Source organism: Pezoporus occidentalis, unplaced genomic scaffold, assembly GCF_034315485.1.
Source record: "Pezoporus occidentalis ecotype Australia unplaced genomic scaffold, CSIRO_AGI_Poc_V1 ctg23, whole genome shotgun sequence".
NCBI lineage: Eukaryota > Metazoa > Chordata > Aves > Psittaciformes > Psittacidae > Pezoporus > Pezoporus occidentalis.
Window position 1 is genome coordinate 833,149 of NW_026914180.1, and position 15,137 is coordinate 848,285.

The 15,137-nt window shown below is 40.4% G+C and overlaps 1 protein-coding gene across 3 annotated transcripts in view; it reads left to right on the forward strand.

The window, feature by feature from the left end:
- The window catches only part of CRHR2 (corticotropin releasing hormone receptor 2), a 151,544-nt gene that overhangs the window by 129,618 nt on the left and 6,789 nt on the right, over window positions 1-15,137 (forward strand). For all 3 annotated transcript variants that reach the window (XM_062621347.1, XM_062621348.1, XM_062621349.1), the window contains 3 exons: window positions 4,152-4,237; window positions 7,355-7,490; window positions 9,248-9,289. In XM_062621347.1, coding sequence (XP_062477331.1) covers window positions 4,152-4,237; window positions 7,355-7,490; window positions 9,248-9,289 — 264 coding nt within the window. The remainder of the gene's footprint in view (window positions 1-4,151; window positions 4,238-7,354; window positions 7,491-9,247; window positions 9,290-15,137) is intronic.

Consider the following 15,137-nt stretch of genomic DNA (forward strand, 5'->3'; position numbering starts at 1 on the left):
AGCCCTGGGAAGACAGGAAAACTGCTTCTTTCTCATCTGTAGTTGGAGACAGTTTTATTCCAGCAGTAAGGATATTCTTAGCACACCATAAATAAAAGTAAGAGAATAAGAAATAAGCTGGTCTATTTTGTCATCAAGACCTCACCTTTAGATTCATTTTACCTATCAATGAATATAAAGGGAAAAATCATGAGTTCTATTTTGTATTATGAAGCAGAAAACATGTATAAACAAAAATAAGACATCAAATGAGATTAAAGGTAAATAAAAAGGATGCACTGCCTGTCATCATTACTTCTCCTAAATGTCCATTCATCAGCCTCCATTTATGGAACTAATGTGTGGGTTTTGTTAGAGCTGTCTAGTTCTGAGACAAATTAATTTGTTGACACAGAGCTCCAATAATAACAAGAAAGTCCTTGACAAATAATTGTGTGCTAGATACAGTACAGAATCTCTTTCCTAGGAGCACTCACTTTGCAGTACTAAGATCTTTCTTACTTTGAAACACTGCTGTACATACATACATAAGCAATAAACACCAGAGGCTTCATCTTCTTTGCTTGTTAAACAGAATCAATCTGGTAGTCACCTGAACTAGGTTCCATATAATATAATGTCACAGATCCTCGGTAGATACAGCCACACTCGTTCAGTTGAAGTTCCCATGGGATACCCCTGGACAAGCTGAAGATCACTGGATGATTTCTTTGGGCAGCTGGTTCAAGTCCAAGCGCTATTTAACCAAAAACTCCCATTTAAAATATGTCAAGTGAACCACTGTTGAGAGGTACCTGTTTCTTTCCACTGAATGTGAGTAGAACCTGGGATAAGCAGCTGCCTAGAAGTAATCTAAAATGAAATTATGCCAATCCAACTCAGCTATTTGCGCTTTTACTGTGTGATAGAATCACTTTACATGCGAGGCCAAGTCACTTCACTCCTAGGTAGCTAATGTAGCAAGATACACCATGGTACCAAAAATGGCTCTCAGTGACTGTGTTTAGGCAACTAAACACAACCTGGTAATACAGGCCTTTAATTTATGACTTCCCAACAGGCCCGTCTATGCAAATCACATAAGCAGACACTTCAAAGTGGGGAGAGCCATCTCATGCTGAAGTAAACATCTCAGATAGACAGGAGGAATTATATTGTAAAACTACTTCTTTTTCTTCATAGGTTATTAAAAGAGGTAGTGATAACTAGCTCAGGGGTAGATAGCTACCCTGGGGCTGTCTACAAGGCTACTGAGTTTTATTGTGGGCATGAGACCTATAGCATCCTGTTTGGCATTTGAAGGATTGCACAGCAAAGGAGAACTTTGGGACAAAGATAGAAGGAAAACAGTATAATAGTAAGATGTTTGCAAGACCATCCACCTTGTTGACAAGTACATGATTATAAACATTAATGGAAGAGGCAGTCTCTTTGAAATGAAGACTTGGAATTTCTCAGTACATCCTCAGGTGGATTTTAGTGTCTGCCTTTGGTCTCACAGGCTTGAGCACTGCCCAAGTGACTAAGGATATTGAATGCATGAACTAGGAAGAGGACTTGCGGTGAATGGCCTCTCTCCTAGGAAATGTTAAAGAAATAATGTCCCTAGCAGGCTTTCCCCTGACACTGGACAGCTTCTTAAAAGTAAACACTGATCTGTCTGCCTTCCTGTTGCTGTTGTAGACGGTTCTGGTCTCTTACCAGCCCTGTGTCACACGGACCAGTGCCACCCATAGGCCTTCACTGTGTAAAAGTTCCTCAAATGCTGCTGTGGTCTGTGCCTGGGTAGCTGAATTGTCTCTCTGAATGTGGCCTCCATTGGGATGCTCAGATTTTGGTGGTACCCAGCACAAGCAAGCTTCATCTGAGAGTCAGTATTACTGCTGCCAAAAAGATGAGCTAGCCAGCTGTCACAGGGATCAACACAAACATACACAAAAATTTAAGTGAGAAGTATTAATACGTCCTTTCTGTATATCATCAGTGTTTTCTTTCTGCAACCCTTGAATAGGGGAATCTTAGGGGAAAGAGTGGGAGAATGAAAAATTGATTTATGCAGAATAAAGAGCTGTTTTTAGTGAAGAAACTCCCAAACTTTTCAGCTAACAATTCTCCTTCTGGACTGGTGAATCACACTTCTGCAATTTAATTTCATAGAAGATCAAAATTCTTAATTTTTCTGATGCAGCCTGCGGCAATTTGAATTTCCAGTTCCCTCCTGTCACGTCAAAGTAGGACCCATGAAACTTGAAATGCTTTCTCTTGTCCAGTTCATCATGTTAACCCCATGTGATTAGTCCTACTTATATTTGGAACTTGCGCTTCCCTAAGAGTTTGTAATTCCACCCGGCACCTTCCATTATGATTGCAAAAGTGGCAAGGTCTGTATCAGTGCCCTTTTTGCATCCTTGATAGAAATAACCCAAACCTAGCTCTGAGCTGACAAAGAACCTCCAGATTTACTAGCAGAATTTCAGAGGCAGAAGTTTTCTTTCTGTGGGATAAACACCCCCATCCACCTCCCTGTCAGTAGAGGCTGCCTGAACATTTTCTGAATTGAGGAATGGTGTAAGTCATCAATGTGAGGAGTTAAAGTTTCAAGTCAAACCAGTGATATGAAGCTGATTTAGTCTCTGATACATAGAGAACCATTTAACTTCAAGCTCTTAAGTATGACAAAGACAATTCTAACAAAAAAATACAAACTGCACTGTTTTATTTATTTCTTATACTGCCTAAAGCCCTGCTCTGATAAGAAAATAATTTCAAATATGCCACATGTTAACTCCTAGAGCAGCATTTTTGTATCTATCTCACGTAATAAGTGTTTAATGTTCATGATTACCAACACTGCCACTCTCCCAGTGTCTATTCAGGTGCTTACTGTACCATTTCTTATAAATAGTGTTAAAGCAACTGCAGGGGATGATCTGATGGATGCGAAGGTACTGCAATCATTGAAATATGCCACCCTGCATGAAATAATAGCAGCCTATTTTGAGAACACCTTTAAATTGGCAGCTCTGCTACAACTTTCATAAAGGCTTGGAGGTCAATCACAGAATCGTTCCATTCATAGGCTGCAAAATGCCAGGAATCCTGGCACTCTGGAAATGCATGTGAGATAAATGTCTTCTCAAAAGAGTAGGCTGTGACTTCGGCAGTCTTGAGATAACAGTTCTGTAGTTCTGACAGTGTACATTGTCAACAATTTTGAGACAGATCAGTATGTTGTAAGCTACCCTACTTCATGTGTTGAAAGCAACCCAAAACTTGCTCCTCAGTGCCAAATCCTTCTGCTAATCACAGCCTATAATCCAGAATCTTCTTTTCAGAGTTGTTTGTTTGTTGTTTTTTTCTTTTGTGTTTACACTGAGAGGAAATTTATGTAACAAGGTTGCTAGCAATGCTACAACAACAGTAATCAGAACAAAACTCAATTCTCAGTGGTGATATGGTAACAGAAATACTAATTACCTAGCTCAGCAGATTAAAAAGGGTAGTGGTAAATACAATCATCTCACCTTTAAAGACTGCAAAAAAAATAAATAAGGGTTTTTCAGGCATGGTTTATCTGCTCTGTTTTAAACGTCTCTTGCAAGTGTAAGGTGTAGCTTTCACTGAATAGAAAGGGAGTCTGGTGTGGCTATCTCACATTCAGATCCCTGCAGTGCAGCCTTGTACTGTAGGCCTGTGAAGCCCTACCTAACCATTACAGCCTCCTGTGGAATGGAAAGATGGTTTCAAATGCCTGTCATAACAACGCAGCACAATGCTGCCAAATGGTCTGTGCAGGGAGCCTTGGATGTGCTCAATCAGAAACAAAGGTGAGTAGGCAAACAAATCCCACCTTTAGTTCTTTGTGGCACCCAGGAAGGGAGTAATAGAGAATAAAAATAAGTACCTTGCTGGGACCTTGAATTTTGGGCTCCATTTTCATTGCTGTTTTGAAAACATTAATAGCCTTTGGATATTTGCTGCATAGTCTGATATTTCCAGTAAACTTCCAAGTCTGTTGAAATCAGTGGTAAAACCAAAAGGCTGTTTTCAGATTGGAACTGCAAAATGTGCCTTTTAAGGAGTATCACATCCTTTAAACCATTACTTGATTCAGCAGTCTTATTTTCTCCTCTCTTTTCCTTCTTTTCCAGATAAATTTTGTATTTCTATTTAATATAGTTAGGATTTTAATGACAAAGCTGAGAGCTTCAACCACTTCAGAGACAATACAGTACAGGTAAGTCAGCTGGTGCTTCTTGCTCTTTCTGGTGTTAAGAAAGAACTGCCTTGCCTGTCTTGCCCTTGTCCCATCTTTGTCTTTCCATATGCCACTCTTGATCTCAGAGGGTGTCTTTCTTGCCCTTTGAGCTCATACAGTTAAGTACACAGTATTTATTTTTGCAGGCTACCTATAAAAGTGTACCTGCATTTTGTCTGTCCACACCATTTCAATGTCCAAGCAAAGCAAACAGCCTGGGCTTACAGGTACAGGCATGTGCCCTGCCACAGTCAGCAGCCTCTTCACCTCCATCAGGCGTGCACATGCCAACACACACATGAAATTTCCCACTTCCAGTGAAATCAGAAGGATTTGATTTCAAGTGGGGAAAGGAACTTTATCAATTTCTGTATGTACACAAGCATATGTATTATATAAATACATCACAACTTCTTTCACTGATGTCTAGGCCATTCATGTAGCTAAGTCAGTGAAAAACTGTGTGGTCACTAGTAGGTTGGTTGCTTCTCTGTCCCCCTCTCTAGCTTTGTAGGTGCAGAACAATACAATATGAAGACTGCCCAATAAATCATGTGCATATGCATATTAAGATCCTTGTTCATGCTAATGTCCTAGCAGAGCGAGAAGTAAAAGAAGATCAGAGCCTGGGCTAAAACACTCATATCTGTAATCAATAGCAGTACCATTACTTATGATTACTGTGTGCATCCAGGTATTTATAGTAGGGTTTAATGTTCTTTTTAAGCGTAAGGTATGGGAATGAAGGGCAACTGTGCCCCTTCTAAGCTGGTGCCAGCATTAGTGTAACCACTCATGTAACTGCATCACAGAACTAATCCTCAGCAAATCATTTCCTTCAGATGGGGTGGCCTGTCAGGTAGATCAGTTCCCCGAGCTGGCTGGCTGTGCAACCTGACAATCACCACTATAACAGAAAGGAGAAGACAGGAATGTTTAGCCCGGAGCAACAGGAGGAAGGTGGCCTGGCGCCTTCCAGCAGCAGTGTAGGCTTAGATCAGTCTAAACAGTCTGTTAGCATTTGCAGTATCTTGCAAGGTTTGGAGCATTTATGGACAGACAGGTCCTTACCCTGGGAAATAGCGCAGTAAGATTGGTCTCAATCCTCTAAAACACTTTGAGATAAAATTTCAGTGTATCAAGCAGATGCTTGAATCCTGGTGTCCTGAATTTAGCCTGCTCTTGACTTTGGAGGCAATTCTGCAATAATGGGGTTTTGTTGTTTTACCTGATTCCTTCTTTTCACTCCTGTCTGTGGTTTGAAGTCAAATGTGAAGTTAATGCAGAAGTCTTGATTTTCTTGTTCAAACATTTCTCTGCATGATTCCTGAGAAATGAGAGGAGAAAATACCCATTTTTCTTGCTCAAACTTTATGCCATTACACTAAAACTAGCATGGAAAAGCCCTTATTCAAATTTCAGTACCTTTTTATCCCTCCACAGTTTGCAAGGAGCATTAGAAATATTAGATTCTGAGGCAATCTGTAGCAACTGCCTTCATCCTTGAACAGATGATGGTGATCTTATCCTTGCTACAGTCTCTGTGAGGGAAACTTCTTTTTCACAGCCTAAATAGAAATCCTTACAGTTCCAGGAAAGGCTGGGGCAGGCCTTGCTGCTCTAAAGCTGAGTAGTACAAACATTTGTTAAGCAGGTATTAAATGGTGTGGCAGTTTTATTGTTCAGACTCTCACTCTGTCATGACACTGGTGATGTTTCTGTGCTCCCCTGCTTTCCTACCTGCCTGTCTTTATCTACCTGTTACAGCATTATACAGAGATTTTTACAGACTTAGCAAAATTGCAGTCTTCTGTGTGTGTACAGCACCTAGCACAATGAGGTGCTGTTCTGCAACTGATATCCCAAGACACTATTATAGCACCAACAATAAAGATTAGCCCTTCATAATTCTGTTAATAATCACTGTGCTTCACTGTGTACAGCCTGCTTGTTGATTATTTATAAGACAGCCCTAAGCAATTGAGTTGGGTGTGCAGGTGTTGCAGAAAAAGAGAAAACATTTACGCTCCAGACAGAATCAAAAGATGGGCATAGAACAGGTCTCATGAGCACTGCCTTCCTGCCTTGTTGTGCATTTATCACATCACCGTGAGGTATAACAAATCACTCAGCAAACCTGCAGAGAACCTTAGGGCTTCGGCAAAATTAAAGCCTCATTGATGGAGAAGAAACTGCCTAGAGGAAGAAGAGAAAGAAAGGGAGGGAGGGATATAAAATGGTTCCCATTTGTCCCTTGGAGTTCACAGTCTGGGGACAAACAGCAGGATTTAAAGGCAAAGACTTTCTCAGAACATGTTTCTCCAAGGGGTCAGGCACTGGTCGGAAAGTGTTAACTAGCAAACTCACCTGTATCTTCACAACCCAAGGTGGAGGCTGTCACTCTTTCCATGGTCCTCTTCTAAACTCTATCCAGCCTTTCAGATATGGTATCCCATAGCATCCCTCTTAAATATCCTCTCCCAAGCCCTAAGAAACTGGTGTTCTTCATTGCCTGAGGACCCAAGAAGCCTTCATTTTGGGTTACACAATAATCTGGTGACAAATCTTGAAACTGTTCCTGTGCAGGCAGACTAAGAAGTGTCTAAAATTGGATGTCCTCCTGGGAAAAAAACTCAAAAGTTTTCGGCCATTATGCAAACATAGGCTTCCACTGCTATCCTCAACAAACGCTCTGGCAGCAAGCCTTGTGAGATGGAGGTACCCAGAGGGAGAACTTGGGTTCCCTAACTCTTCACTAGTGACAGACTCTGGACAGAAGTTGACATGAATTTCTCTCTTAAAATGCTTCTTTCCTCCAGTGACTATAAATTTCAGATAGCCCTGACATGTCTTAGGCCATCCTTTTGTTTTCTTCTCACCCTGTTTGACATGTGCAGGCGCTGAACTGTCTCAAGGAGACAGCTCAGTTCCCTTTCTAGCGAATGTAGGTACTTCACTTTCCTCTGAATTGCTCTGAGACTCATCCCCTCTCTCCATTAAGGAGTGATTTATTTGGATTGGGTCAACCTACGGTGGTTCAGGTAACACAGTTGTTTTTTCTTGTGTTCACTTGTGTTTTCTGTTTCCTGCCCACAGGAAGGCAGTCAAGGCAACATTAGTTCTTCTGCCTCTGCTAGGCATCACCTACATGCTTTTCTTTGTCAACCCTGGTGAAGATGACATTTCCCAGATTGTTTTCATCTATTTCAATTCCTTCCTGCAATCTTTTCAGGTAAGAGAGTATGTTTACAGCTGCTATCAGTTACGGCTGAAAGGATCCCCAGTGCATTTCAGCCATCAAATTTATGGCAATTAAGTCCATGATAGAAATATTAGTTGAAAATAGGTCAGCTTTGTTCATGCTTACATAATAGATATATAAGCATGCCATGTGGAGTGGACATCTCTCCGGTGTGTCCTGGAGGCATTCATCTCCCTTAATATCAGTGCTATATTCAGTCTGTAGCTACAGATTCTCATCTGGGCTCCATCTAAAGCCAATGGAGAGAGAGATGATGTTGCCTCTATCCTAAACTGCCCCTGAAATCAGCCTCCCAAGGAACCTCTCTCTTCGCAAAGCGCACAGTGATCAGAGACTTAGAGTAGGTGTTGCTAAAGGAAAGGGAAACAACTCCTACCAGTTGGGCTAACTTGGCTAAGACATTACCTGTATCGCTCAGTCTCTCACTCCAGCTCTGCTGCAGTGGTACATGAACTCAGCTATCAAGACTGTACCAACTAAGAACTCATACCTATCTGCTCCCTCCCCTTATTTAATAATTTTAATAATATTAATTCAAATTAAATTGTAACAAAAATAATAATATTTAATAATAATTAATTAAATATTAATAATATTTAATAATATTTAATCATTCTGCCAGGATAAAAGAAAGTGGAACATGAGTAATTGTATCTGCCTTCTGGATTTTTAGATGTGTCCTACAGCTTTACCTCCGCTTAAAGACCTTACTGAACTAGGGTGGAACTATGTTTGACATTAATGTTTTCTCTCTCATATGGGCAAGAACAAGTACTCTGATACCCAGGATATCAATACAAATATACAGCACACACACTGTCAAGCCAAATCTAGGGTTATGGATTACAAAAGTTATGAGGTTTGGGTTACTGTTTTTACTGATTGCATGTTTAGTTTTGAAAGAGAACATCCCACCAGAAATCACAACTGAATATCCAAAATGGGAAATGTCCCTTTTTATCTATGAACAAAGGAACCTTATTTTTTATTAATTAATTGATCCACATTTTTCATTCCCTAAAATTAATTGTACTGTTTATCTGCTGATACTCAATGTCTTAAAAAATGCTACACTTGTTATTTTATTGTGTTATAAAGAAACATGTAAGAAAGAAAACAGGAAATCTCTCCTTTATGATGACAATAATTACAGTCAATTTCTGAAAGCAAAATGGGTAGGATTCTGTTCACAGGTTTAGAGAGGAAATCATCACGTTGTCATCTGATCTTCTGTTATAGTCCTTACAATCTTTGCAGTCATTACAGGGGTCTAGTCACTGCTGTCAGTAGATTCCACAGAGCAGTTCAGCTCAGATGAACTTAAGCAACCTGATGATATGCTTGCCCACACAAGACCATCACAGGTCATTTGGCACCACCCTGAAAGTGTCTGAGACATCCATATAGATCTGGCAGGCATACCATAGTACCTGTGAGAGGTTTGTGCTGTTTTAGGGGGCAGCTGGAAGCTGTAGATATGCTTTAGCACAGCTGAAGAGGCAATGCCCTCTGTTAGTAGAAGAGCTGCCTAGATTCTAGCTTTCATGTCTCACCTGTGAGCCGAAAGACACTATTTTCTCTTCAAGGTGTACAGTACCAATTTCATCTATTTAAAGGTGGATGATCTCAACGAGATTATGTTTTTGCTCAGGGTGATCCCAGCTCAGTCGCTGATTCTGTGTGTTGAAATTCATGCTTAATAACTGACTGTTTTCTGTCCTTTACAGGGTTTCTTTGTGTCAGTATTTTACTGCTTTTTGAATGGTGAGGTAAGTAGCGTCCCCTTTTGTCAGTGTAATTAATTCTTGGGAGGTGGAACTTACTTGGATGCCTGATTGTAGAGACATGAGATGTTTTTTACATGGGGTCATAGTCTCTTCAGTCTGTTGCTCTTGCAGAAGTTTCTGTTAATGTGCATCTGAATTTCCCAGTTCTTTTTGTAGGTGTCCTTTGTTCACAAAGGTTTATCAAAATCAGGTTATTACTTGGCAGAGGAAAAGGAGTTTTCTCAGATTTTTGTTGTTCATTTTAAGGCTTTTTTTGAAGTTTCTCATTAATTATAAATATGATTTCTGGGCATACCTGGGCATTTCTTCTGATCTGGGCTCTTGTTAAAGATATTCTGCAGGTGATCCATTTTTATTTCATTATGGCCATGCTGAGCTGAGTGAGTTTTTCTGTGAGCCTATCTATCTCTGAATGATGAGTGCCCATTGCATTCAGAAAAGACGGTTGGGGACAGGGTCACTGGTGTTCCTCAGAATTCAAGTACTGCTACTCAGACAAGAAAGGTTTCAGTAATATCCCTCGGTGGTTTACTTACACCCCAAAGTGTGAGAGGTTTATATCTTTTCCCTATTTGCACTGTCAGTGTCCCATTTACCTGCATTTAACTGTGTCATCTTGTCCAGTCAAAATTTGTGTCTCTGCAGAAATTAATGCTATGTCTCAGTTATTCCTGCTTCATTTGGTGTGTACTTGATTTGTGCTGCTTCTTAACTTCACTGTGGGCTATGAGAAAGGATGGGCATGTCTTCTCACACAGCTGCTCTGCATTTTCTACACTTCAGCCAATGAAGAACCAAGATTAGTGGTGGCTTTTTTTCTTCTTCATTTTCCCTCTTCCTCATTAATTCTGAGGTGATGTTAACAAGAAGCAACACTGCTTTCTCAGGTTAGGCACATGCTACTTTTTCATACTGGCAGGAGAGTGTTCTAAGTTCTCTTTCCAGCTTGCCTTCAACAAATTCTGACCACTCTGTTTGCCTCTTAATAAATAGCAAGGTGAAATCTTCCCCAAGAAGTACAGGCACCTTAACTGAGGGACTACCTTGCCATATAGCTGAGTTGCTCATGACCATGCTTTATTTTTGTGAGCTGCTGTGCTGCACAGTCTGATGAGGTTGAAGGCACCAAAAGTCTGTCATGTCCCTTCAGTATTACTTCTCATATTCATCAGGGACTGGAACCCAAGCCATATGATTTCTTACTAAGTCAGGACTTTGTATCGTCCTAGTTCACTTCCATTTTGTGCACTTGGGCTAGGGCCAGTTGGCTGTTCATACCAGGCTTCCACTCTTTTGGCTGTTCTGGGATTCTTTCAGCTGCCTTGTACTGGGAGAAATACTCCCTTCACTACCCCGCTCCAAGGTTCTCAGTCCAAAGCCATGAGCCGACCTGCAATTTCCAACTTAAATGAGTTCAGACATAATCAAGTTTGTTGAAATGCAGGATGATTCATGTCATGTACTTCTATGCCTTGATAACAAACTACTAGCAGGTCTGGAATGATGTCCATAACTGATTTTCCCAGATACCACACTACTGTTACACTTGGAATAGGCACTTCTGTGGGAGTCAGTTCAAGGTTAAGACACCCAGCTTGGGTGATGTAGGTGATCTTGATTAATTTCCCTGAACACAGATATCTGCTACCACTTGAGAGGCTATAGAGTATCTGAGGCATCCACATGGTTCTACCAGTTATGATATAGGATCTGTAGAAGATTCATACCTTCTGACTGGGAAGTGAGAAGCCAAGAGGGATACAAGTGGCTTCTAAATTGGCTATGTTACTAATTCAAGCCAGTGGATACGATCATCTTGTCAGCTTAGCCTACAATAGAAACTTCCATTTACACACATGAACAACTCTAGACTTCACTGAAAGTGCAGACTGTCTCTCCATTAACTGTTATGCATGCCTAGGCACTCTGCTCACCTGTAGACACCTACAAATAGCTGAATTTGTGAGCTAAATCTTCCCTGTAGCCATACGTTTACATCTAACATGCAACTTCCACTTGGGTACCTAAACCATGGCAACTCCCTAAATACTTCTTTGAGGTATAATATAATTCTAAACTCCCCAAATATTGCAGCATTGACTATTTCAAAACAGTGAAAGGACTTTGGATTCATCTTAATCTGCTGTGGAAATGTTTTTGAAGTATCATAAAGGTTTAAAGTGTGAAATTTCCTGCTCTGTTTTAGCTTCAGCTTTGCACAGCTCAGAAACAAGTACAAGATTCAGTGAATTCTCAGTGCTTTCTGGGTTTGCAATCATATTTTTCAAGAAAAAATGCATTTTATATTATACTATTATAAAAGCTCTCCCTTGTGTTAGTGCCTGTCCTCCCTAGATCTCCACATACTCATAAATCATTCTAAAAAGAGCTTATGTTTCCCAGATTGCATCCTGAAGGCCACATCACATTGCAAAAGCTGGCAATAATGCTGTATTTTTCCTTTTTGTGAAGTGAGAGGTCTGTACAGGCTACACTGCCAACTGAGGCATATATGAAGACCTTGCTTGTTAGCATAGTGAAAGTGTGTTTTCTTACTGCAAACTTCCATATCTAAGCAGTAAAGTCATTTACTGCTCAGTTAGATTTGCAGTACATTGTCTTCCTCAATTGTCTGCTATTAAAAGGCCTGTATTTCTTAGTGCATGTGAATGGCATCACATGAGATGTATGGAAGTACCAGAATGTCATTTGTATTCTGACATCAGTTGCTCTTAGAGAGGCAACTCTACTAGAGGTGGTGATGAAGGTAATTGGATGCAGCTTTTGCATAGGCATGCCAGATTTTAATGTTCTCAGAATAAGGAGAAGCTACAATTAACCCCAGTCATTTTTGAGGAAAGAAAAAGTTGAAATTAATTTGTTGCCTGTATTGCATGTATACATTGCAGTGAAACTTAGTAAATGTGACGAGAGTATTTCTCAATCGGTTTGATGTGAGAATTACTTGATTTGGATACAAGAGTAGCATTAATGGCAGTTACCAGAATTTGAGCAAATGGCAGAAAGATAACACAAGGCTGCATGGTGACAGAGTCAAAGAAAACAGAGCCACGTGTCATGACAAACCTGTATGAACTGAAAATAAAGAAAATTCTACTAGCTTGATAGCTATATATTATACCAGTCAGTCCAGTTGCTACAATGTCTGAGCATCTCAGTCTGTATAACTTCAAAACATCTATGCAACTAAAATTAGGTTTAAAGAGCAAAATCAACTTCTTAAAAAAAAGCACTCAGAATGTGTCCCTAAGAAGAGTTTGCCTACATAAGAGAGCAGGGAGTTGGTCTCAGTGATCCGTATGGGTCCCAACTCAAGATATTCTATGATTCTGTGATTCAAGTCTATGATCACAGATAAAAGTAATCAAAGTTTCTTTTTGTCAGTGTTCTATCTGTGAAGTTTGGCAAATGAAACAGAAAGGAGGTTTTTTCTCTGTGACATCTTGTAGCCTCTTTTGATTTAGACAAATGTGTCCTTATGACTTTGATTCTTTGATACAAACACATCCCTTTCCCTCATTTCCACAACACACAATGTTTTCCACTGATCTTGGACCAGCTTTGTCAGCTGCAGGGAGAATTAAGCTGATGGGCCAGGTCTTGAGAGAAGGTATACAATTTTGAGCCTCTCTGCTGGAGATACGGATGCTTCAGATTTTGAGTAGCCACCACATTATACAGAAATTCTTCCAGTGAACCTAATAAGAATAGGCAGTTTAGATACAAAGTTGACAGTTTTTAATGTTTTTCTGCAAATGTTTTAATGCAAATTTCATTTAATCTGAGTGATAAAGAGCATCTCTGGACTTCCAAGAAAATTGATGACAAGAGGTTTCGGAGAATTTAAGATATTATGAAAAATGGTATAATAAAAAAAAGTATGTGTTTATGTTAAATGCCACTTGAAAAGAATGAATGTTAAGTTGTGAATTTATTTTCCAATGACTGCAAAAACACAGATGCTCCTCAAAATCTTTTATATCAACTCACAGATCACAAGACTGAATTTAATTTCATATAATACTCTGTCTGAAATCATCCCACAAAGCATGAATTCCTACCTCAAGAAGACCTCAGATTCTAGTATTATCTGGTCAATATTGATAATTGGGTATGAATTAACATTTAAAATGGAAACCAATTAGCTGAAAGAAATCATAAACAGAGTGCAATGGAACAGGTTACTTTGTTAGATGGCACTGTAAATTATTCTCACAACAAGGTGCAAGGCAAGGATAAATGTGTTTAATTTTTTCTGCTTGGATCCTAGGCACCGTCTCTCAAAATCTATTAAGCTCAAAGTGGCTATGAATCATCACCGAAATGGTCATCCACCATCCATCTAAGCAGATTTCGTATTAATCATTCTGAACCCAAAGGATGTCCATTAAGAGCTCCTTCAAATCACTGAATAAATATGAGTATGGGGGTGGACTAGAGGCCTAAAATCTAATTCCACCTCCCACAGTGATTGCTTTCTGAGTAAAGGTGACCAGCAGTTGAAGTATGAGTACTACTGAGGATGCCTGGACAATATAGAATCAACTGAAAGAGTCAAACCTTCCCTTCGGGACCACCAGGCAGCAGTTAATTCCAGGACTGAGTCCCCTCTCGGTAACCACCTCCTACACCCTGTGTTCTGTAGAAGGTTACTTACATTGCCGTGACTACAGTAGGTCTTCAGACCAGGGTCCTGCCGGAGAGCAAAAATTGAAAAGTCCAGGCATGGTGAAAGGCAGCAACTGGTCAGGCAGTCCTTCCCTACCCCATCTTCCTTTTCACTAAAACACTGCTCTTGCGAGGTGACTGCACAGCACTCCACAACAAAATCACAGAGGTTAGAGGTGGTCTGATTTCATTCACAACTCCTCTAGTGGTTAGTTATGGTCATTTGTGGCCCAGAGGAAAGCAACAGCATTTGCTTGTACTGCAGATATGTGACAATTTTTTGTAACCAGTCAGAACTGGTTCTAGCCTTTCAAGCAGTTGTGTATGGTAACAGAATTGTACTGTCGTGACTTCAGAAATCAAACCTCAACATCCTAGTCTGGCAGGTGGTGCAAACCTGTTATCAGGTTGTATGGAACTGCTGCCAAAGACTTCAACAAACAGATTGATTACAGACCCCCTAAGCAGGCTAATTGCAGACCAGCAGAAAAAGAAAATAATGTTACATAAAATAGTGGTGTAATGTAGGCTATATAAGGAAAAGGAAAAATCCATCCAAGCTTCATTTTTGTTTGCCTTGAGCCTTGCAGATTGTTTTGAGTACATCCCTTCCCTACCTTAGGAGGATTAGACAATGATATTGGCATCTTTATAGAGAATCATAGAATCATAGAATAGTTAGGGTTGGAAAGGACCTTAAGATCATCTAGTTCCAACCCCCCTGCCATGGGCAGGGACACCTCACACTAAACCATCTCACCCAAGGCTCCGTTCAACCTGGTTTTGAACACCGCCAGGGATGGAGCATTCACAGCTTCCCTGGGCAACCCATTCCAGTGCCTCACCACCCTAACAGGAAAGAATTTCCTCCTTATATCCAATTTAAACTTCCCCTATTTAAGTTTTAATCCATTACCCCTTGTCCTATCACTACAGTCCCTAATGAAGAGTCCCTCCCCAGCATCCCTATAGGCCCCCTTCAGATACTGGAAGGCTGCTGTGAGGTCTCCACACAGCCTTCTCTTCTCCAGGCTGAACAGCCCCAACTTCCTCAGCCTCTCTTCATACGGGAGGTGCTCCAGTCCCCTGATCACCCTCGTGGCCCTTCTCTGGACTTGTTCCAACAGTTCCATGTCCTTTT